The 22,163-nt window shown below is 55.5% G+C and overlaps 4 protein-coding genes across 15 annotated transcripts; 3 read left to right on the forward strand and 1 right to left on the reverse strand.

The window, feature by feature from the left end:
- Positions 1 to 90: 90 nt before the first annotated feature.
- med23 (mediator complex subunit 23) lies at positions 91 to 22,009 on the reverse strand. 3 transcript variants are annotated; one of them, XM_088361805.1, is made up of 35 exons: positions 21,856 to 22,009; positions 20,607 to 20,752; positions 19,522 to 19,693; positions 13,343 to 13,653; positions 10,830 to 12,554; positions 7,590 to 7,621; positions 7,253 to 7,340; positions 7,061 to 7,185; positions 6,867 to 6,978; positions 6,690 to 6,788; positions 6,517 to 6,618; positions 6,374 to 6,443; positions 6,173 to 6,285; positions 6,012 to 6,107; positions 5,575 to 5,592; positions 5,184 to 5,390; positions 4,965 to 5,108; positions 4,714 to 4,856; positions 4,402 to 4,647; positions 4,187 to 4,329; positions 3,920 to 4,094; positions 3,653 to 3,816; positions 3,443 to 3,567; positions 3,159 to 3,364; positions 2,880 to 3,060; positions 2,612 to 2,782; positions 2,323 to 2,539; positions 2,007 to 2,116; positions 1,786 to 1,912; positions 1,540 to 1,705; positions 1,380 to 1,452; positions 1,089 to 1,303; positions 878 to 998; positions 665 to 796; positions 91 to 565 (listed from the first exon to the last, which is right to left on the reverse strand). In XM_088361805.1, exons 6-35 carry the CDS (start codon positions 7,610 to 7,612, stop codon positions 305 to 307), a joined length of 4,173 nt encoding a protein of 1,390 aa, XP_088217931.1. In that variant the 5' UTR covers positions 7,613 to 7,621; positions 10,830 to 12,554; positions 13,343 to 13,653; positions 19,522 to 19,693; positions 20,607 to 20,752; positions 21,856 to 22,009; the 3' UTR covers positions 91 to 304. The 3 variants fall into 3 exon arrangements, with proteins under 3 accessions (XP_088217931.1, XP_088217929.1, XP_088217930.1); XM_088361803.1 differs by lacking the exons at positions 10,830 to 12,554; positions 13,343 to 13,653; positions 19,522 to 19,693; positions 20,607 to 20,752; positions 21,856 to 22,009 and adding an exon at positions 7,973 to 8,477; XM_088361804.1 differs by lacking the exons at positions 5,575 to 5,592; positions 10,830 to 12,554; positions 13,343 to 13,653; ... (1 more) ...; positions 20,607 to 20,752; positions 21,856 to 22,009 and adding an exon at positions 7,973 to 8,181.
- On the forward strand, positions 8,616 to 11,442 carry il20ra (interleukin 20 receptor, alpha). The gene is made up of 7 exons (XM_088361914.1): positions 8,616 to 8,824; positions 9,196 to 9,319; positions 9,395 to 9,597; positions 9,749 to 9,924; positions 10,043 to 10,187; positions 10,252 to 10,394; positions 10,476 to 11,442. Exons 1-7 carry the CDS (start codon positions 8,773 to 8,775, stop codon positions 11,223 to 11,225), a joined length of 1,593 nt encoding a protein of 530 aa, XP_088218040.1. The 5' UTR covers positions 8,616 to 8,772; the 3' UTR covers positions 11,226 to 11,442.
- ehd3 (EH-domain containing 3) lies at positions 11,630 to 16,040 on the forward strand. 8 transcript variants are annotated; one of them, XM_088361903.1, is made up of 9 exons: positions 11,630 to 11,981; positions 12,100 to 12,157; positions 12,289 to 12,563; positions 13,339 to 13,515; positions 13,587 to 13,684; positions 14,402 to 14,543; positions 14,606 to 14,705; positions 14,800 to 15,210; positions 15,301 to 16,040. In XM_088361903.1, exons 3-9 carry the CDS (start codon positions 12,337 to 12,339, stop codon positions 15,832 to 15,834), a joined length of 1,689 nt encoding a protein of 562 aa, XP_088218029.1. In that variant the 5' UTR covers positions 11,630 to 11,981; positions 12,100 to 12,157; positions 12,289 to 12,336; the 3' UTR covers positions 15,835 to 16,040. The 8 variants fall into 8 exon arrangements, with proteins under 8 accessions (XP_088218029.1, XP_088218028.1, XP_088218027.1 ...); XM_088361902.1 differs by having other exon boundaries at positions 11,630 to 11,977; positions 12,286 to 12,563; XM_088361901.1 differs by having other exon boundaries at positions 11,630 to 11,977.
- On the forward strand, positions 17,905 to 21,559 carry stum (stum, mechanosensory transduction mediator homolog). Of its 3 annotated transcripts, XM_088361986.1 has the most exons (4): positions 17,905 to 18,236; positions 19,518 to 19,700; positions 20,393 to 20,401; positions 20,680 to 20,861. In XM_088361986.1, the coding sequence occupies exons 1-4, from the start codon at positions 18,050 to 18,052 to the stop codon at positions 20,712 to 20,714; spliced, it is 414 nt and encodes a 137-aa protein (XP_088218112.1). In that variant the 5' UTR covers positions 17,905 to 18,049; the 3' UTR covers positions 20,715 to 20,861. The 3 variants fall into 3 exon arrangements, with proteins under 3 accessions (XP_088218112.1, XP_088218109.1, XP_088218111.1); XM_088361983.1 differs by lacking the exon at positions 20,393 to 20,401 and having other exon boundaries at positions 19,518 to 19,696; positions 20,680 to 21,559; XM_088361985.1 differs by lacking the exon at positions 20,393 to 20,401.
- Positions 22,010 to 22,163: the final 154 nt, after the last annotated feature.

Genomic DNA, 22,163 nt, shown 5'->3' on the forward strand with positions numbered 1-22,163 from the left:
CCCGCCCGCCCGCAGGTGATTGCAGGCAAGTCACTCAACCGATCATTTCATGACAATTCATTTAGGTGCCAAGAAAAGAGCCTCACATCCTTCAACTTGAGTTCCACTTTATTGTCTACATGTAATATATATCAAACACTACAAAGTCAAAGTCAGCTTACAAAAGCACCATATCATGATACTATAAAAATAGAGAGCGCTTCTTCTCAGGCTTTCCTGTATTGGGCGACTCCAAATTTGTCTTTCATTGATTGTTGCTTGACTTTGTTTTTCGTGAGGCCACGGTTGGCCACGGTTGGAGGGGCTACATGGAGGGGTGCGCGTGTTGCGAAGACGGCGAAGCGGTGCTGCCGCCAACGGCCACCGACCCCATTGAGGAGGACGAGGAGGACAAGGGCTGAGGCGCCGAGTTGACGGCGACGGGAACGGCGGCCGCCGCCGAGACGGTGGCCGGCGGCGCCGACGAGGTGGGCGCCGCAGACGACGGGTCCGTCTTGCTGCTGTGCGTGACGAAGCGAAGACGAAGCTTCATGGCCGGCCTGAGGGTGACGATGATTTTCTCCACCTGCGCATGGACACGGAGGCGTCAGGCGCGCGCCCAAGCCAGGCTCGCTTGTCCCGTCCGTGTTTGACCACAGGCTTCGGACGGACGCTTTTGAGAGACCTGCTCCTTGACGCTGTCGCCCGTGTACATGTACTTGATGTGGTAGAGGAAGTCGCAGATGGGGTCCATGTAGTTGAGATGCTGGCAGTGTTGGTCCACCACCTGCAGCATCTCATAGAAGGCCACGCCGATCTGGAAGACACACTCGCCGCCGTTGTGTTTGTGCTTTGCAAATGAAAGCACAAATGCCCAAAGTGTCAAAGGCAAACAAACCTCCAGCATGCATCGCGTCCTCTCCTGCTGGAAGCGCTGCAGGAAAGGTCCCACCAAGTGGTACACATATAGCAGCTGGAACTCTGTCTGGACCACCGGCTTCAGTGTCTCCGAGAGGAACCTGCACGCACGCAAGCACGCACGCGGCGATGAGATCCTGGCGGGATCGAGGCGGTTTCCGGTCGGTCGGTCGGCCGGCCGGCCGGCTCACTTGGGAATGAGCGAGAGCTGTCCGATGGACGAGTGGTGCCAGACGGCGTGCGCCAGCGCCAGCACGTAGCTGCAGCCGATCTCACTGTAGCTCTGGTGGCAGGCGGTGAAGTCCAGCAGGGCGAAAGGGTCCCGCGACCAGGCCGTCTCCGACGCCAGCGCCGGCGAGCTCATCACCGTCACGATGCGGTCGTGCAGCACGATCCAGTACGGTTCCTGGCGGGGGAGAGCTACGCTCGAAGCGGGCGGGCGGGCGGGCGAGCAGAGCGTGCCAAGGCGCCCAACAACTTACGGGCAAGGCGGTGATGACCAGGCCGATGGCGTTCATCCAGGCTGTGATGTTCTCGCGGGGCACCAGAGGTTGACTGAAACACAAGAATGCGGGTTTCCGACAACGACGGCAACGTTGGATCCCATCGAGGAGTTCAGGGTCGTGAAGATCCTTTTCTCACCTCTTGAGGACGACGTTGAGGAGCGCGTTGCCCACGTCCTTGCCGGGCACGGCCAGCGCCATCAGCTCCACGCAAGTAACGTGCAGGGCGTGAGCCGCCGGATTGGGGAACTCGTTGAAGCGCCAGTCGCAGTTGGGGAAGGGGCCGGGCGACTTGCCCGCCATGGGTGGGCTACGGCTAAGGAAGCGCAACGCCGGCCCGTCTCGACTTTTCAAAACAAGAGGCGGCGGCGGCGGCCAAGGATATTGTCCACCAGGCGTCCAATCAGCTTGCAGTAGTAGGTGTCGTCGGGCGTCCAAACGTTGTCGTCTCTTTGGTTCATGCCGAACTTCAGGTAGGTCTCGCTCAGGCACCAACCGGGAGTGCGGTTGTCCTGGGCCATCGACAAACGGCAGCTTGCTTATGCTGTCCCGCTCAAAGCGGACCCAGGGGGGCGCCAAATAACGAACTATCTGAAAATGCCCCACCTTGAGTGACAACATGATGGCGTGCACCAGCTTCCGCTTGAGGCTGGTTCTGTCCCTCAGGTGGCGCTCGTAGTAGTGCAAGGTGTTGTACAGGTAAGTCACCGGCCGGTCTGCGAACGCCAACAAACAACAGACGGGGTCAGGAGACCGGCTGGCTTCAAAAGAAGGAAAGAAAGAAGGAAGGAAAGAAAGAAAGAAAGAAAGAAAGAAAGAAAGAAAGAAAGAAAGAAAGAAAGAAAGAAAGAAAAAAAGAAAGAAAGAAAGAAAGAAAGAAAGAAAGAAAGAAAGAAAGGCGCTAGGATGTAGAGAAAGGGACCGTGGAACTTGTAGAGGCCGCCCAGGTGGTCCAGTAGGGTCTCCAGCGACTTGGAGACGGGAATGAGCTCCAGGAAGCGGTGGATGACAATGTCAAAGACGGGCAGGAAGCGCAGGCACACGTTGCCAAAGTAGATGGGCATGTACTGGTGCTGCACCGGCATGGGTGGGTTGAGCTGCTCCGCCACGCCCTCAAAGTACAGTTTCTCTGGGTATTTCTGGGGCAGGCAGGCACGACAAAAGCATCAAAGCCTCGGCTCCTTCACTTAGCGCGCGTGCTGCTCCCTTACCTTGTGGTAGCTCATGTGCTTGTTGTGCCAGTCGCTCTGCAGCCAGTGCTCGGGCGCGTTCTCCTTGACAAAGTCGTTGACCCTATTGCGGAAGTCGTCCGACTTGAGCAGCAGCAGCTGGATGATGAAGTAGCACACCTGGGCCTCGTTGCGCTCGTGGCTGCGCATCGCCTGGCGGGCCGACAGGGGAGGGGTGAGCGGTGGGCGGGGCGGGCGCCACGGCAACGGGCGGACGGGCGGGCGGACGGGCACGCCGGCGGCCGCTCACCAAACACAGGATGACTCTGTCCAGCGTGACAATGTTGTACTTCCACACCATGTCGTTGAGGATCTCGATGCACTTGTTGAGCTGCGGGCCGCCGGGCGACGTGGAGAACTCGTACACGAGGAAGTCGGCAAAAGTGCGCATGTGGGCCACCAGAGCGCGGGCCCCGATTCGCTCCAGGACGCTGAGCAAGGGGAAAAAAGAAATGTTCATGCTTTGGCTGGCTGGCTGGCTAGCTGGATTGTTTTCTTTTTTCTTTTCTTTTCTTTTCACAGTACTGACTTGTAGCCAATCTGGTTGATGTGGTCAGTCTCCAGCAGCATTTTCCACAGCAGGCAGAGGAAGAAAGGCGGCGAGCCCTGCATGGAGAAGTGCGTGATGATGTCCTCCTCGTTGGTCATGGACTTCCACTTGCGGTACTCCTCCTCCACGTTCTTCTTCAGGTTGAAGCGCGGCTCCTGAGGAACGTTGTTCTGCTTGAAGAAGGCCTGGCGGCAAACGAGCAACGGTCAAAGCGGGCGGGGAAGAAGCACGAGAAGAAGCACCGCTGGGATCCCAGCCCCAACCTGCAGCGGCGCCGGGAAGCAGGACAGGGTGTGCGCGGCCCAGTTATGAGGGGTGAAGTTCATGATGGTCTGGAGGATGTCCTTACACCACGTGCCGTGGATGGAGTCGGAGCCTGTGAAGAAATCTGCGCGGGCGGGCGGGCGGCCGGCCGCTGGCGTCAAAAGACAGGCGGGGACGGACGGACGGCGCGCCGGGATGCGGAGCCGTACCGGTGACGTGCGTGGCTCTGGCCAGGGTGAGGATGAGCGCTCGATTCAGCTCCTCCGATTCCACCGACAGAACCGTCTTGGGGTCGCTGAGGAAGCGGGTGAACTGCGGCTGCACCTCCGAGCTGCCCAGCGCCGTGATCAAGCGCAAGGCCGTGCTCTCCACGCTGCCAGAGACAATGGCGGCAAGTAAGGGTGGTGGTCCGCAGCAAGCGACCGGCCCGTCCGTCCGTCCGTCCTGGCTCGGCCTCGTGACGCCAAAGTTGTTACCAGAGATGCAGCTGGTTCTGGTTGGTCTGCGGCACGGCGGCCAGACTGTGCAGGTGACTGAGCAACTGGACGCGGTAGTGCGGCTGGATGTGGTGCATGCGGTAGCTGAACATCTCCAGCAGAGTGTGAAGGATTCCCCACGCGTGAGACTTGAAGACGTTGGGCAGCAGCTGGCCTGAACACACACAAGTTGGACATTTGATCATGTTGGCGCAGCTGCCGCTTTGCGTCGGTGGGCAGGCCGCCGCCGCCGGCGCCGCCACTCACTGATGAAGCCTTTGATGCCCAACGACTCGATCTCCATGTAGACCAGCAGTCGGCTGTACGTCTCCACCAAGGCGGGTGCCAGGGCGAGGCTGGACTTTGCGTGCGCCAGCTTGATGACCCGCGTGGCGATGCTGTGGATCAGACTGCAAACGGCGGCAGAGTGAAAGGCAGGCCCCGCTTCGGCCATGGGATTTTGGGCTTTTGCCACCACTCACCTCATCTTGGCGTGCACGGTGACCGAGTCCAGCAGGTTCATGGGCAGCGGCGTGAAGGAGCCCAGCGCCATGCAGTTGGTGCCCGGCAGGTTGATTCTCATGGACTGAGTGCCGTAGATGGTCTCCACCAGGGCGCCCATGGGCACGCTGAAGCAATCCGAGTTGGTGCTGTAGGCGTTGCACAGCAGGGCGATCTTGTAGTCGGACATGCCCAGAGACTTGTTGCGCAACGACTGCTGCAGGAACCTGCCGGAAGGAGCCGCCGGTGGGCTTACTCAAAGTCGCCGCGCCGCCGCATTCGATTTTGCTTACTCGTGGTGCAGTTTGAGCGAGTGCGGGATGGGAATCTGCAGGTTGGAGTCGCCTTGCGCCTTGCGGTTGAGGTGGATCCAGATGCAGGTCATGGCAAAGGCGTGGGTGGACTGGGGCTTGTTAATGTCCGGAACGGGAATGCACTGGGGAAACAAAGGCGGAAGGCCAATCAGCCACCGGCGGAGGGATCCGGCGCCTTCCCGTCGCTCACGGACCGAGCGAGCGACCGACCGAGCGACCGACCGACCGACCTCCTTTTCGGGATACAGCAGGTCAAAGAGCTTCATGACGGGAAGGAAGTCGCCCAAGGCGTTCTTCTGGATGCTTCCTGATATGAACTGCAGCAGGACCCACATCAGGTGGTCCCTCCCTTTGATAAGACCCCTTCCTGCAAGCTGCAGGAGACAGCACGTACAGCGAGCGTGAACTTTGCAGGAGAGAAACATAAACAACAAGCCCGAGACCCTGACCTTCTGGTGCAGCGAGAGCACCATGTGCGGGAAGCTGGCGAACTGGAAGAGGACGAAGAAGATGAGCTGCGACGACAGGTGCTGCCACAGCAGCTGGCTGGTGCCGCCCGCGTCGGCGTCAAAGTGCTCCTCCGTCTCCGAGCGCTCCATGGCGTACACCACCAGGTCCACCAGCTGCTCCTCCAGCACGGGACAGCGCTGCTTTTGCTTTCCAGCGGGACAGACGGACAGACAGACAGACAGACAAGTCAGCGACAGGAAGGACGGACCGAGACCACGACGTGGCGTAGTGAGTCGGTTTGGTCTGCCCCGTAGAGACCAAGAAAAAAAACAAATCCAGATGGGCCGCATTCACCAACAATTAGAAGGAGGAGGAGCAAGGAGGACATACCTGGGCAATGTTCAGAGTCTTAGCGAGACGAGCGCAGGAGAGAAACAGAAAGAGGGAGGAAATCAAAGAAAAGAGGGAGACAAGAGAAAGAGAAGAGTGGTGACTCACGAGCAAAGAGATTGCTTGGTGCCCCCCACCCCCCCCCCCCCCCCCCCCCCCCCCCACCCAAAAAGCATGCGGGTGGGCGAAACGTAGCAGCGGTGCAATGCGGGTGGCACGTTTTTTCGGCAGAGCAGCGTTTCCCAAACAAAATGACTTTTCCGACATTTTTAGGACCGTTTTTCATTTGTGGGAAAGAAAAAGCCAGGAAAGCAAGACACACCAGCGCAAGGCAAGGTAAGGTAAGGTAAGGCAAGGCAAGGCAAGGCAAGGCAAGACAAGGCAACGGAGCGGAGCGGAGGGCTGCCAGGAAAGCCGAGCGTCTGCGGGTGGGCTACCTGTTTGCTGAGTCCCAACATGTTGCACACCATTTCTCTAGAATAGGGCTGCTCCAGCACGTAGCGTAGCAGGCCCGTCTGCGGCTCAAACAGGTCCTGCGCGCACACCGCAAAAGTGAGTGCCGCCTTGCCATCGGGCGGGCGGGCGGGCGCGCTCCTACCTTATCGAAGGGCAGCATGCCTTTGAGCGGGAAGCGCAGCGTGCTGGGGTCCAGCTTCCAGGAATTGCAGATGGCGCCACTGTTGTTCACCACCGGCAACAGGCTACAACGACCTGGCGGCGACATTAACCAGGCTGAGCGAGCGCCGTGCCGAGCCGTACGCGTTTCCGCTGCGCTTCGAGCTGGCCTTCCTTTCCTTACCGCAGATGGAGTTGATTCTGGCGGTGGGCCGGAAACTGTCCACAAAATCGGATACGCAGCTGCCGAGAAGCTGCGGGCGCAGGCGTGGGTGCGTTCAGAGGAACGGAAAGGGGAAAAGCGGAAAAAGCTACGGCCGTCCTCACCCAGTGCGACAGCTGTCCCTCCGGATACAGTTTGCGGATCTCCGTGATGGCAAAGTAGGCGGGCAGGAGGCAGGCGTTCCTGTCCAAGATGTACTCCACCACCTGGAAGGCACCACAAAGCGCAGGCTTACTTGAAGCCCCAAAGGCACGCACGCACGCACGCACGCACCTACCTCTCTGGCCGTCAGCAACTGGCGCACGATGGCCGAGCTGACGGTGATGGGAACGGTCTGGATTTTATCCAGCACGGCTTTCAGCAGGTCTCGAACGCCCTGGAACGTTCCGGCGAGTTTTCAAAGGCAGCTTGAAAACCAAACAAAAAGACTCAATGAAGAAAGAACAAGGAGAACCTTGTAATCTACCCCGCCGATGATTTTTCGGATGAGTCCGAAGGTCAGCGCCCACAGTTGAGTCCTTTCCCACTCCAAGTTGTCTGAGCTGATCAGAGCGGTGCACACCATCCTGAAAATGAAATGCAGAGTGTTACAAAAAAGAAAAACAAAGGGGGCGGGCCATCCAAATTGCGGCTTTGCTCGCGTACTACCTCGGCGGCAAGAGATTCGTCTCGACGGCCATGGCCAGACAGTCATAGAGGAAGGAGATTCTTTTGGGACTGTGCTGGCCGTGCGTGAAGCGCACGATCCACTGCACGCACTGCTCGTGAGACTCCTGCGGGAAGACGAGAAGCCGAGTGATTCCCACCGGTCCGAGGTCATGTTGGCGCGGCTGTGCAAACCTGAGGCAGCGTCCCCCAGTATTGGCGAAAGGCCCCGAGACAGCTGTCCAACTTTGTCCTCTCGTCCTCTGGACTGTCCATGCACATCCTGACAACGCAGTCGAGTTTTGAGCATGCGTACATTGGGGATGGGCAACAACAGTGTATGTCCATTAGGAAAAAAAACTCGGTATATTAACAGCACATTTGGGCCATATTTAAAATGGCATTCTTGTTCTACATCTGGTTGGGGAGTGCCAATCCCCCCAGCACTGATGAAACATGGTGGCCCAACCACGTCCATAACCCGAACCCACGATAAGCGTGCGTGCGTGCGTGCGTGCGTGCTCAACATTACCCAGCAAAGGCCTCCTCCACCATCTCCGTTTTCTGCAGAAAAAAAAGAGCCCAAAAACGCCAAAAGTCAGACAAGTATTACACAAAACGTGATCCTGCTCATCATTGACTAATGTAACGAATTTACTCATGTTTTGGAGCTAAAACACCATGGAAATGATTGGACACACACAACCCTCGTACCTTAGTACAACGAAATCGCTCTAAATGAGATTAGATTGAATAGAGTGCAAAAAAACAACAAAGGTTACTTGAGGCGTATTGTGTGTTGTGAAAAGTGTTGTTGTTTAGCATCGTTAAGCGAGAAGCTGCTGCGAGCCGTCTCGTCCCCCACCCACCGGTGCCTGGCAAACACACGGAAAGATGCTCCATGAGCAATATTACCACAACATCCTCAAAGATGCTCTGGAGCTGCGTCTCCATCGTTAGCGCCATGTTTTCCGCAGCAAGCGCCTCTTCTTCTTGCAAACGCTCACATCAATCCGCTCATTCGCTAACAAAAACGACTGCCCGCCTGCCCGCCTGCGAGCGAGCGAGCGAGTGCAACAGTCAAAATGCTCCGGAGTCACACAACGTACGTGGACGTATTGAGTTCCGGCCTCTGTGGGCCAATTGTTTCCAATATAGTAAAGGGTTGAAATCGATACTTGCATTGCGTTGGGGAGGAGCGCTTGTTTCCATTTGGCGACAGTCTGTGTGTCTAATTGATTACTTTTGCTTTGTATTGACTATTTGAACCGCATTGCCCAACGTCATCAAGACCCACTCACAATTCTATTTAAATGAATACACACTCGTATTAAATAGGCTTAAAGGGTGTGTTTGTTTTCCTCCGCAAGGGTGGGGTTTTTTTTCCCCGTAATTGGGATCATTTCCACTTGCATATCTACACACAGGTGAGCTCAACAGGTGAGATCACATTCCTCAGGTTACCTGCTTCTGTCTCTCTCTCTCTCTCTCTCTCTCTCTCTCTCTCTCTCTCTCTCTCTCTCTCTCTCTCTCTCTCTCTCTCTCTCTCTCTCTCTCTCTCTCTCTCTCTCTCTCTCTCTCAAGACATCACAGTCCTCGCTTGTCAGTTGCGTTTTGGCTGTCGTCGTGACTTGAGTACATGTTTCCCAATGTGTCCGAATTTGGCGGCGGGATCGGCGTCTATCTGGATAGAAACGTGAGGGCCCATTCCACCCATGAGAGCTGTTTTCTTCCTTGTGATTTTCGGGGCTCTGGACTCCTCAACAGGTAGGTAGGTAGGTAGGTTGGTCGGTCGGTCGGTCGGTAGGTCGGTAGGTCGGTAGGTAGGTAGGTAGGTAGGTAGGTAGGTAGGTAGGTAGGTAGGTAGGTGTGCGGCTGGCTTCGTGTATCCGTCCCGTCTGCTTAGTGGCTGGCTCTTTTGAAGCAGGGGTGGGGATAATGGGCTGGGGACGATGGGGGCCGAGGGGGGGCGGGGGGAATAAATCGGTGAGTGGGGCTAAAATCTTTTCTTTTTTTTTTTTTTTTTTTTTCTTCCAAAACATAACGGAGCATTTTACGACGAGGCCTTTGGGGAATAAGTAGAAAACTATGAGTGTGCGAGCGCTCAGTGGTATGGTGTTCCCCCGTAACCACCGCAGGCTCATCCTGTCCGCCGAGCCCCGTCAACGTCACCTTCTCCTCGCTGAACCTGAGGAACGTGCTCGAATGGTTCCCCGGAAAGCAAACTCCGGAGGGCACCCGCTACACCGCGCAGTTGGCCTTGTAAGCGGCCTTTCTGCATACTCTACATTTGTAGTATTTTGCCGTCAGCGTGACCTCTCCTCCTCCCTCCATCAGCTACGGAGACAGCGTGGGAGCGAGCGAGCCGCTGAACTGGAGGCCCGTGCCACGATGCAAGGAAACGGAGAGGACCTGGTGCGATCTGAGTAACGAGACGTGGGACCCCGAGCAGTTGTACTACGGGCGGGTGCGCGCCGGCAGCGCTGCCGCCTTTTCCGAGTGGGTCGTGACACCCAAGCGCTTCAAGCCCAAGGCTGACAGTGAGTCCAGCGACACACGCTGCGAGTTGAGATGCAAACGCTCCCCGCCGACAGGGGAGGGATTAAGAAGAAGAAAGGAATTGGATCTTTTTTTTTTTTTTCTTTTCCAAAACTCAAATTGCCTAACACATGGGTGTCTTTCCCCCAATAGCAAGCTTTGGGCAACCTCAGATCTCGGTGGAAGTGAAGGAGCACGTGGCCATCGTGTACCTGTCGGGTCCAATGAGGTATCAGCCGGATGAGCGCGGGCCGCCCATTTCCATGGCGCAACTTTATCCGCAGATGACTTACAACCTGTCGGTTCACGATCGCCGTCGAGAGCGAGTGGTGAGTGAGTGAGTGAGTGAGTGAGTGAGTGAGTGAGTGAGTGAGTGAGTGAGCAAAAAGTGTAAAAGCTCCCGCCAGCCAGCGACAAACGGCACCGACTCCCGTTGCTACTTGACAGAGCCATTATGCAGTCACATCCAGTCCGTACAAATACAGACTGATGGATTTTGAGACGGAATACTGCTTCTCGGCCGAGGCCCGATTCCTCGCGGGGCCTTTCCACTGCCACCGGTCCGAGAGGCGCTGCATCACCACGGGCGAAGGTTGGCTTCTTTTGCTGTCGGTGATGTGACGTGACGTGACGTGACGCGACCCTTCTTTGCCCAGATCCGGTCAGTGGGCAGGCGCGACTGGCGGCTGTGGCTATTGTGGTCGCATCGCTGTGCATCTGCACCTCTCTGGTGCTGGGCTACCTTCTCTATCACTACCTGACGGGCGACGGACAGAAACGGCCCCGTAGCCTGCTAATGGTAATAACCAGGCTGGGCGACGTGTCGTGGGCGACGCACTGGCTATCTAGCTTCTCATGTTTCCGTCCCTTTGCCTTTCAGAACGTGGCTTCTTTTCACCTTCACCCCGACCTTGCTACCTCGCTGCCGGACCCCGTGAGCCCCTTGACGAGCCAGCGTAGCGCCGAGGATGACGCCGAGAGCAACAAGGCGCCGGACTGCGGACGTGGCGGCCAGCGTCCGCTGCCGCCGCCGCCGCCCCAAGAGCGTTGCGGTGACTCTTTGAGCTACGGTGTGGTCGGGCCGGCTGCGACGGATGGCGGGAAACCGAGCGGTGCCCGCCCTGAAGAGTTGCGCCTTGAAAATGCCACTTCTCAGTGCTATAAGCCGCAGGCGCAAAGCAGACATGCTCTGGATAATGCCACCCAAACACAGGCGGACTTTGCAACCACGTACCTGGTACCTACAGTTCCCGACGGCCTGAGAATGGCCGCGACGGAGGCCACCGGGGACTCGTACCGGAGGCCCAAAGAAGATAGGGAGAGGCCGCCGCCCGCCTTCACCTCCCGCGGTGACCCCTGGAACCTAGTCGCGGACAACGTTGACGTCCTGGCGCCAACGGGGGCGCAGCGAGACGAGGAAGGGGGACCGCTTTGCGTCCGACGGGACCCTGAAAAGAGGGAGCCGGCGCTGCGGCCGGAGATGACGTCGGGTCGAGGGGAGGTCGCCGAGGCCGATCTGAGGTCGGGGAAGCCGTTTGTCAGGTATGCGTGGAGGGAGGAGGCGGAGCCGCTGTGCTGGGAAGTGGAGGACATGGAGAGAAAATGGGACTTGGTTATCTCCGACAAGTAGGCCTGCCCATGCTGCTGCCTGTTCTTCGGAAGTGGGTGTCCCACCGAGAGCTTTTCACGCAACTGAAGCACTGCACTTGTAACAGAAGCACTGCACTTGTAACAGAAGCCCTACTTTTTTTTTCTGCTGCAGTTGGTAAACCCCTTTTTTTTTTTTTTAAACTTGTTTGTCTTAATTATAAGAATAAAGCAGTTTGGATAACGGATGAATGAACGGACATTTACGACGTGCATGGGTTTTTCGCATATATCACATCGCTTTATTGTAATGATGAATTTGGCATATCACTGGGCGGGTGGGCCACAGGAGCGCCTGTGTCCACTTCCGGTGGGCTCGGATTTTCCAGCGAGCCGGCATTTAAAGAGAGAGAGAGAGGGAGGGAGGGAGCTAGAGAGCGAGCGAGCGAGCGAGGGAGGAAGGGAGACAAACCGGACGGCTGCCGCACCATAGCGCTCGCTTCCAAACACTCATGCTCGCTCACCTCGCTGGCGTTCGTGGACTTGAATTTGAAAGGACGCAAATCGCCTTTTCGAGCGCGCTAAAGGCGGTGCAAAGGAAGGGAGCAAGGACAGAAGGGCGGAGGGAAGGAAGGAAGCAAGGAAGGAAGGAAGGAGAGCGGCGGTCGACGGCCGGACAGCGGAGAGGAGCGGCAGCTCAGTGCATCATTGATGGGATTCCTGTGCTCGCCCACGGCCCCATTCTCGGACAATCGATCGCAAGCCATCGGAGGGAGTGCAATCGCTCAAAGAAAGGTAGGTAAGTGCGTGTTTGTCCTTTTCGAAGGACCCGGATGAAGAGAAGGCAATTAAATTGCCGACTGTAATTGACACGACACACAGCACCATCTCGACAGCTTCTTCTTGTCTCCTGATAGCGTCAAAAAATCTGCCTGGAACCACACCCAACAAATATTTCCAACAATTTGGATTCAGGTGCTTGTTCTGCTTGTTCTGTTTTGCAAAGCATAACACACTGAGGTCATCTGTTGGTGCGTTTGTTCGCGGCCCCATTTACGCTCGCTTGCTTTTTGCCAAACGCGTTCTCTCGGACTCACCGCCAGCAGGTCGCTAGCAAGAAGTGATCGGCAGAAGACGCAGCAGGAGCAGCCATCATGTTCAGCTGGCTGGGAGGCGACGACCGCAGGAAGAAGGAGCCTGAGGTCTTCCAGACGGTCAGCGACGGCCTGAAGAAGCTCTACAAGACCAAGCTGCTGCCGCTGGAGGAGAGCTACAAGTTCCACGAGTTCCACTCGCCGGCGCTGGAGGATGCCGACTTTGACAACAAGCCCATGGTGCTGCTGGTGGGCCAGTACTCCACGGGCAAGACCAGCTTCATACGGTGAGGACGACACACAAACACACACAAATTCAAGTTGATTAGATGAAGGCACAAACGAAAGCACCTTTGAAAAGAGCATTTCGCTTGCCGTCTCAAAGGGCTTGGGCTACACGTTTTTTCTCTTTCGACGTTATACACTTTTGCTGCGGCCGACGAGCCGCGGCGAGATATAGCGCGTTGTTCTTATCTAGGACCATCTCAAAGCCAAAGGAGGTTCCGTGTTTTGCATTCCATAAGCGAGCTGTCGGCGGCGGCACCGCCAGGCGCCCCTCAGCAAGGTGTGTGCGCTTATTGGAAAGATGGGGGGGGGGGGGGGGAACGTCCTGACATCTGTGAACACTTGAAAGAAACATTTTTCAATCCGAATTTCCAGCGGCCCCAAGTCACATGCCGCCCGCCCCAGGGCAAGATTGCGTTTACGGTGACCTCGGAAAAGGGGCCGCTCGCGCTCACCCTCGACAATCTGGAGGCCGTTTGCGCTTTTGACGCGCAGGTGACAAAGTTGACAGGCCAAAGCGCGGATGACGCAGCAAATTCTTTGGACTTCCCCTGCGCTCCCCTCCCGACTCGGGTGTCGCATCAAAGCGGCGATGCGCCCGCCGACGCTCGGATAATTAAGCAGACAGGTTTGTCAGGTCGCGGGTGCCAAGCGAGAAGATTGCGTTTTCTCGTCGTGGCCATAAGGAGCCCGAGCGGACTTTGGGAAGATTAAGCCCATGCGGCCGCTAAAGCCGCCATCTGCCATCGGAGACATTTGCGGCGACTTGTCTTGCAGCTACCTATTGGAGCAGGACTTTCCCGGGATGCGCATCGGGCCCGAGCCCACCACCGATTCCTTCATCGCCGTGATGCACGGCGACACGGAGGGCGTGATCCCCGGCAACGCCCTGGTGGTGGACCCCAAGAAACCCTTCCGGAAGCTCAACGCCTTTGGGAACGCCTTCCTCAACAGGTTTGCTCCTCGGGCCGGGAGAAAGAATGGGCAGCGCGGCGGCGCTACATTCCTAAATACTCCATCATCAGGTTTGTGTGCGCCCAGCTGACCAACCCGGTGTTGGAGAGCATCAGTGTGATCGACACGCCGGGGATCCTGTCAGGGGAGAAACAGAGAATCAGTCGAGGTATTGCCGGTGGAACGTTGACGCGAGCGGTGCCGGTCCATCGGACGCCGCTTTGCTTCTTTCAAAGACAAATGCGCATCTTCCTGATTTGCGCATTAACGTTAGGGAGCGAGCTAGCAAGTCAGCATTTTGCACCGCCGAGCGGCATTCCCCGCACGGGACGGCGCCGTCGCTCCGGCAACGGCGGACACGCACAAAAGAGGTCCGGACGGGCCCCCCTTTTTGTCTGGCGCCGTACAATTTGTGTCCACGCTTGACGCGTCGCTCGTGCCTGCCTTGTTTTTTGTGTGTCCAGAGGAGGCGGCGTCAGGCTATAGCGGCCTGCGTCGATGCCCTTACGGAGGTATTGCCCGCCCGCCCGCTCGCCCGCCCGCCCGCGTTAACCACGTTTAGGAATTTGCCGACCGGCTTCTTGCTCCCGTTTTTGGGAATCCGAGCACATGGCTTGCGAGACTAGAATAGCGTGAGGAAAGAAACAAGCATGTGCAGATACATTCCCGCCACCAAGACCGTGGAGCGTTTGGTTGTGGGCTTTGCGCAAGAAGCCGCACACTAACAGCATTCAAGCTAGCTAGCTAGCTAGCTAGCTAGCTAGCTTGTCCTTGGCTCGCTCACTCGCTCGCGACTTGGACTTTGCACGGTGTGTCAAAAGCACGTTTGTGGCAAAAGCACATTGCTGCGGCCGGCGGCTTCCACTCGGGACCTTTTTCCTCTCAGGCTACGACTTTGCGGCCGTCCTGGAGTGGTTTGCCGAGCGCGTGGACCGGATCATCCTGCTCTTCGACGCTCACAAACTGGACATTTCCGACGAGTTTTCCGAGGTGATAAAGGCGCTGAAGAACCACGAGGACAAGATCAGGTACTTGCAGCCGGCGGCGCCTTTGCGCCCGCCCGATGCTAGCTCCATCTTTTTCCCGCCAGGGTGGTGCTGAACAAGGCCGACCAGATCGAGACTCAGCAGCTGATGCGAGTGTACGGCGCGCTCATGTGGTCACTGGGGAAAATCGTCAACACGCCGGAGGTAGAGGGCCACCCGTCCGTCCGTCCGTCGGTCGGTCCGTCGTCAACGGGAGCCTTCGGAGCTCGCCATGAGACAAAGGACTCGTTTGCGGCAGGTGATCCGCGTGTACATCGGCTCCTTTTGGTCGCACCCGCTGCTGATAGCCGACAACAGGAAGCTGTTTGAGGCCGAGGAGCAGGACTTGTTCAAGGACATCCAGTCGCTGCCGCGGAACGCCGCGCTCCGGAAGCTCAACGATCTTATCAAGCGGGCCAGGCTAGCAAAGGTCAACGTTTTCACATTGTCCCTATGTTTAGAAAAAATGATCCTCTTTTTTTTTTTCCTCGGTGGGGTGACGCAGGTTCACGCCTACATCATCAGCTCCCTGAAGAAGGAGATGCCGGCGGTGTTTGGCAGGGAGAACAAGAAGAAGGAGCTTATCGCCAGCCTGGGCGACATCTACAAGCGCATCGAGCGGGAACATCAGATATCGCCTGGAGATTTTCCAAATCTGAAGCGGATGCAGGTATTTGGACATCTGTCCTAGATAGATGGATATCTCCGGAGAGCGCCGTCCGTCTTCTTCCCGCATTTCTGTGTGCCTCCCCCCTTCCAGGACCAGCTGCAGGCTCAGGACCTGACCAAGTTCCAGCCCCTCAAGTCCAAGCTGCTGGAGGCGGCGGACGACATGCTGGCCCACGACATCGCCGGGCTGATGGTGCTGGTGCGCCAGGAGGAGACGCGGCGGCCGGCGGCGGCCGTCAAGGGCGGCGCCTTCGACGGCACCCTCCACGGGCCCTTCAACCACGGCTACGGGGAGGGCGCCGGCGAGGGCATCGACGAGGCCGACTGGGTGGTGGCGCGCGACAAGCCGGCCTACGACGAGATTTTCTACACGCTGTCGCCCGTCGACGGCAAGGTGACGGGCGCCAACGCCAAGCGGGAGATGCTCAAGTCCAAGCTGCCCAACTCGGTGCTGGGCAAGATCTGGAAGCTGGCCGACATCGACAAGGACGGCATGCTGGACGACGACGAGTTTGCGCTGGCCAACCACCTCATCAAAGTCAAGCTGGAGGGACACGAGCTGCCCGCCGACCTGCCGGCGCATCTCCTGCCTCCTTCCAAGAGGAAAACCGGTGCGGAGTGCTAAAGCTAAGCTAAGCTAAGCTAAGCTAGCTGCTAAGCTAGCATTCAAAACATCATTGAAATTGTCCCGCGTCTCATTTTATGGAAAGCTATGGAAGTTGTATACATGGTGAAATAAAAGTGCGACCATCCTATTCATGTACTGTCCAGCGTGTCAATGAACACGTTACCTGTCTAATTTTATTTTGATTAAAAACACTCAAAAGATCACGTTGGGCCTTTTTCTGACTTTCTACTTGCGGAATGATAAGATATTTAGGGGACGGGGGGGGGGGGAGGCTCTTGCACGCACTTGGGGGCTCTTGCACGCACTTGCAGGCACTTCTTGTCTCAGCTTGACCGTGACATGGTGGCACGCGGGAAAAGGGAGAAGCCGACACCGAGTCGGACGAGGCCGTATCTTATCTACTGCGCGAGGGAAAAAAATACAAATACGCCGCACGGACAATAACAAGTTGGCCCCTTGTCCCTGACGTCAAATGACAGCGTGTCACAAACGCGTGATAAATGTGCGTGTTTGCGCGGACGAGGGAGGAAGCCGTACATCACGCTAAACGCCTGCCTCAAGATGGCCTCCGCTTGAAGCGTGCCTGCCAAATCTCACGCTGCTTGCGTCAACTGGGGAGGGGGGGGGGGGGTCAAAAGGTCACTGAAATAGACACGAGCCAAACTTTTTGTTTTTTGCCAGGGCTTCGTTTTGGGTGGGTGGATGCCACCAAGATTTCAAGGGCGCTTTGTTTCAGGAAGCAAAATGATCTATTCCATTGTCGTCATTCCTTCGCTTAAGCGGGGAAAGGCCGAGGGCGAGTCGCCAGAAGGGAGCGGCGACACCGGCGTGTTAATTAACCGCAGCCGCAACGGCACGGTGAAAGTGCAAAAAAACGTGTCAGTGATGAACGAACAAACCAACGAAGGGGGAGGCGCCTGCTATGGAAACTTGCAAGAGCATGAGCGAGAGGAAGATAGCACAAAGAAGCTAACGTTTGTCATTTTCTTTTTTTATACCGCAGTGAGACCACAACACGATTAGGAGCAAACAGGGGTGTATTATGCTCACTTTTTATTACTACTCACTATTATTACGTTGCGCTTGAATGGGGGGGGGGGGGGTTCCGTTTTTATTGCTACTCACTATTATGTTGCGTTTGAGTCTTTGCGCTATGAGGCTCTGCTGCCACCTAGCGGTCCCTCACAATGATGTATTTTGAAAGAGAGCAAATGCATCAGTATCGTCATACAATTATGGATTTATTTTGTCTTTCCTAATGTAGTGACTGAATTTAGGCGAGCAATTTCTTACTGTACAGATCATACAAGTCAGAAAAAGAAAATCTTTTTTTTTTTTTACGCATTGGTTCTCGAGACTTTTTTGCGTACGTATGAATGAAAAAAGAAATGCATATACACACGCACACACAAGTGACTCCTTAAGTATCTAGTCTAGACTAATGCTTGTCATCCCTGAACTTTAAGCTGGCCTCATTGCCCTGGCTGGCCACGGCAATAGGCGGCAGCTTCTCATGAGCTCACGTCGCGCCTTGAAGAGGCAGCAGCCCGCCTCCGCTTTGCTTTGACAAAATGACCTTGACGTCCTTTCACGCAAGAGGACATTCAAATTGGAGACGCTGCCAAAGAGGCGGGCGGGCGGGCCCGAGTTATTAGCCGTAGCTTCTGGGGTTGCTAGGAGACGAGAGGATGAAGGCCCAGACGAGGATGGGAGCGAGCGAGCTTGGGCGGTGGGAGAAGCCAGGCCACCATTTAGGAGCCGTGTCCAAACCAACAGCCCGAGTCAACAATGGCAAGAGCGTGAAGGCTGACTGGATCTCAGCATGGCCCAAAAAGGAGTTTGGCAGCTAGGAGTGCAAAGGCGCGTGCGTCTCAGCACACTTTTTGGCACAGTAGCAAGAGCTGGTCTCGCAGCAGCCTCACGTCCCTCTTAGCAATCGATGCAATTTGAGGGCTCTGCTCGATGATCGACTCTCAGCGCAGCTTTCAGGGATGCGCTGTCGCTTTAAATGGGCGGGAGGGGGGGAGGAGGGGGGGGGGGGGGGGGGCAGAAGTTGAAAAAGGAGAGCGTTTGCCGCGAGCGCTTTCTCAGTCTGTGAAGGCTGCAGACAAGTCACAAAGAAAGTCCAGCCGTCCTATTCTGACTATGATTCATCTCCATTTGGCTGATGCGACACTCGGAGGAGCACTTTGGGCTGTGTTGACTTGTTAAGATGGCACAGAAGGAGGGGAGCGCACCGGGGGTGAAGGCCGTCCCAACCCAGCCGGCGGTGGTAGGGAGCGGCGGCGTGGTGGTGGAGGTCCGGGAGAAGAAGGGACCCCTGAGGGCCGCCATACCCACAATGCCTTTCCCTCTGGCCGTCCTCTGCCTCTTCCTCAACACCTTTGTACCTGGACTAGGTGAGTTAGTCGGAGCTACCCGATGTGCTTGACATGCGCATCATTTCAAAACCCTCAAGTGGGTTCAGAGCGACAGCGCGATGTCCTAGTCAACTTTGGTGACGTAGTTGGAAAATGGAAAGAACGCTCTTTTGCTCAATTCGCAAGTATTTGAGTACTTTTTCGGGTTTTGTCCCAGACAGCGACGGCTGCAACTTCATTGACTGATTTGCTCCATCTAATCTAGTAAATGAGCTTTTGAAAATTGGAGCGGCTTTTGCTATGTCACCGATGTGCGTTCCCGAGCATCTGCTTGAAAATGTCACAAACAGACGTGTGGCTACAGCGATGGCTTACTCCCCCCCCCCCCCCCCCCCCCACACCTTTTGGCCGCCGTGTCGACTTGACATGTCATCCTGACTAAATTGTCCCCAGCACCTGTGCGGTTGCTGGAATGCCTTGACATTTCATTGAGCGGCGGCGGCAGCAGCGGCCAGTTGCCATGACAACCCCGTTTGAAAACCAACACAATCGACTGCCGTACGCGCTTTTGTTGGAGCCACCCCGGCCGGAGGCCCAATTCAAATCATCTGATTTGATTGCGCGGAAGGACATATGGAGGCGAGCTCCTGTCCTATCTCGAATTCAATCTGGCAAGTTGCCGGTCAGGAAGCTGCAGCCGTCTTGGCCGTTCCTCGCCAAGGCTCGAGTCCTACTCTATTGTCCGTCGTCCCTGCACGACTGTGAGAAGGAAAGAAGAAAAGCCGGCTCGCTCACTACTTTTCCAGCTTTGCTCTCCTGCTATCTTTTTCGCACACACACACTCGGTCGCTCGCTCGCTCGCTCGCTCATTAACCTCCCACACAAGCAAGTGCTTCTGAGACTTCTTTGTGGAATGATAGTCATTAGTCTGGCTAATATCTGGGCAAGCACACTGGCTCGGTGAAGATCATTTTCTTTCTTGGATTGCTCTCGCTCTCGCTCTCACTCTCTCTCGTTTTCGCTGGATACGACATAATTGCCAAAGTTCGAAACGGCGCTTGGCTCGCTCTCGCCGACGCTCTAAAGCGGCGTCGCTGTCTCACACTTTTGCTTTTGAAACCAACGTGTACCAATTGATCCTATTAAAGAGCAACGAGGAGAACCTTTTGTGTTGTTATTATTGGCTAGCAGAGATAAAGTGTGCATGGAGTGGCGCTACCCGCCCGCAGTTGGGGGGAAAAAGGCAAGAGTCCTAACAACGCCATTTGGGCTCAGTCTATGACGATGACGCCGCGTGTGCCGCCGCGTGTGCCGTCGCAGGTACCTTGGTGTCGGCCTTTGCGGCGCTGTGCGGCGCTCGCAGCGAGCTGGCGGCCCAGCGCGGCGTCTGCTGCATCTTTTGGCTCAACGTGGCGGCGGCCCTCCTCCAGATGGCCACGGCCGTCATCATGGTGGGCTGGATCATGAGCATCTTCTGGGGCATGGACATGGTCATCCTGGCAAGTCAGTCGCATGTCACATGAGACAAGAGTTTTCTACATCCCCGTCCGTCCGTCCGTCTAAGATTGCGCTTTGTTTATGCAACAATTCAAAAGAAGGCAAAGACGTGCACGCTGATTCATTCAAAGCGGCTTTTTCCAATGTGCACGCAATGAGTGAGCTTTCTCATCACTTGTTAGCATTGAGCTAATTGCAAAGGCTGGGAAGGCATACGCAACATGTCCTTCTCTTCTCTTCTCTTGTCTTGAAATTTGAGCCGAGCGCACCGTTACACATGTCTTGTTCTATGTCTACCAAGTGGCGAGCTGATGCACACATTTGTGCATTGCCACTTTTCTGCCTCCTTCTTTCCTTCCTTGCTTGCTTCCCTCTCTAATGACTTCCCACGTTGCATGAGATCAATCCTTTCTTCTTTTGCCCCATCCATGCATGCATCCATCCATCCATCCATCCATGCGTGCATGCATGCATGCATGCATCCATCCATGCATGCATGCATGCATACATCCATCCGCCCGCCGAATGAGTTCCATCCTCCCACACAGCCAGCCGCCTGCTGTCTCCCTCAGATTTATGTCTTTCCCCCCTCGCCCACATTGGCGCTTTTTGTCTCAGCATGACGCGTTGCTGATGCTGAAGCACTAACTGTCTTTTTGTTTCTTTCTTTGTCTCCTTCCCACATCCTCTGCCTGAAGTTTCGGACGGTAGGTTCTTTTTCTTTTCCCTCCGTGTCCGTTGGCTTCCAAAGGAGGCTTCCCAAATCACAGCTAGCGTACCCCCGAATTTTCTTTGCTTCAACTCCATCCAGGCCACATTAGATCCTGGCGTCACTCAACATCGATTGCTACTAGTGTATATTTGTAAAACACGCATATGATTATGGCACCACCTGATAACGTTGTTTCGTACCTTGTTGTTTTGTTTTGTTTTGATTTTCCCCCCCGTCCACGTCCACGTCCACGTCGACGTCCACGTGGAGCAGGCTACCGAGATCAGGGCGTTCCGCAGGACGTCTGAGAGGACTCGTTGGGCTCGGCACCGGTCCACGGTTTCTCCTTTAAACACAACACAAAACACCTTGGTGAGCATGTGCCAGTTGGAGGTCAAGAAAGGACGCCGACATGTTTGCAAGCTTGTTAGCCGTCAGGCTGAGCGGGAATAAGTCGCGGTGTTTCTTTTTCAATGCGTCTCATCGACATCAACGTTTCCCAACCTTCCCGAGACACACGACCGACCCAACAAAAAGTGAATTGAGTCGTGCCTTGAGCTAGCTTAGTGCGTGCGTTGCGTAAAACAAAGCATTCTTGCGTTCTGTCCGCGTGACTGTGTTATATTGCCTTCCGGTGACACCGAAAGAAAGAATCGGCGAGGAGATCCAAATAGTTGCTATCAATGTCCGTCATGAGTACGTACACCCCGAAAAAAAAATGCTAATCTCAAGAACAAAGTAGCCTACAGAAAAAGTCTTTCTGTTTGGCCATTTCAGGGCCGTTTCCAAAGGCCCTTCAAAAAACAAGCTACGGATTTGTTCCATTGGCTACAAAATACTCGACAGATGGGAGACACCAACTTGATTTTTTTTTCTTTTCTTTTCAGCCGTTGCGTGTGGGTAGCGCACAGCACGACACAAAGCTTGAGCAAGTTTTCCAAAACTAAAAAAAAAAAAAAAGTCACCCAATCTTTGAATCAAGCGTCCATTCCAATTGCCTCCGTTGTTGTTGTTGTTTTGCTGGTTGAAAATGAATGTACTAAAGTCTTCTTGCATGCAGGTTTTTTTTCTTTTTAACTGTAAACAAAGTTATGATCGCAACGTAGCTGAATTGTGTGACACAACATCTTGCTATTAAAACAATGGATTGGAATGATTGCTTGTCTGTTCTGATTTGATTCGGGAAGCACACTTTGGTTTGAGGCACAGGTGCTTCCTTCCAATCAACAGCCAAGTGTGGCTTCAGCCAGGCAGGCAGGCAGAGCTTTCACTTTCTGGGCCTGAACTTGCCATCTCTGACATCGAAATGGAATAAAGATGCCTGTGGCTAAGGGAGTCCACTTAATGTTTTTTGTTTCCTCTTCGATCTCCCTAGCCAGCAATAGACATACAGGTCACAAAGTGTGCCTGCCGGTGAGGATGAAAAATCAAAACGAAAAGGGATCCTACTTGTTTGTGCCGACTGCACTTTGGTTGCATAGCGAGCAGGAAGCAACACGGTGGTCCCGCTGTCCACGATGGGCCCGGCCGGCTCGGCCTTGGAAGTTGCCGCCGACTGACCAAATAAGGAGCTTCTTCTGCAAGCACCAAAGTAAACACAGGAGAGCCGAGCCCTGAGAACGCTGTCAAAACATTTGCGACGACTCAAAATGCTTTCCCACCCTCTTGACCTCCTTGGGAAAAAAGAGGGAAGCTCACAAATAGATGGACACCACCTCACAAGCCGCCATGGCCCTTTTATGAAAGGCACAAGAAAC

The sequence above is a fragment of the Syngnathus floridae genome, chromosome 19 (genome assembly GCF_059516105.1).
Source record: "Syngnathus floridae isolate MCC-2025c chromosome 19, RoL_Sflo_1.0, whole genome shotgun sequence".
NCBI classification, from domain to species: domain Eukaryota; kingdom Metazoa; phylum Chordata; class Actinopteri; order Syngnathiformes; family Syngnathidae; genus Syngnathus; species Syngnathus floridae.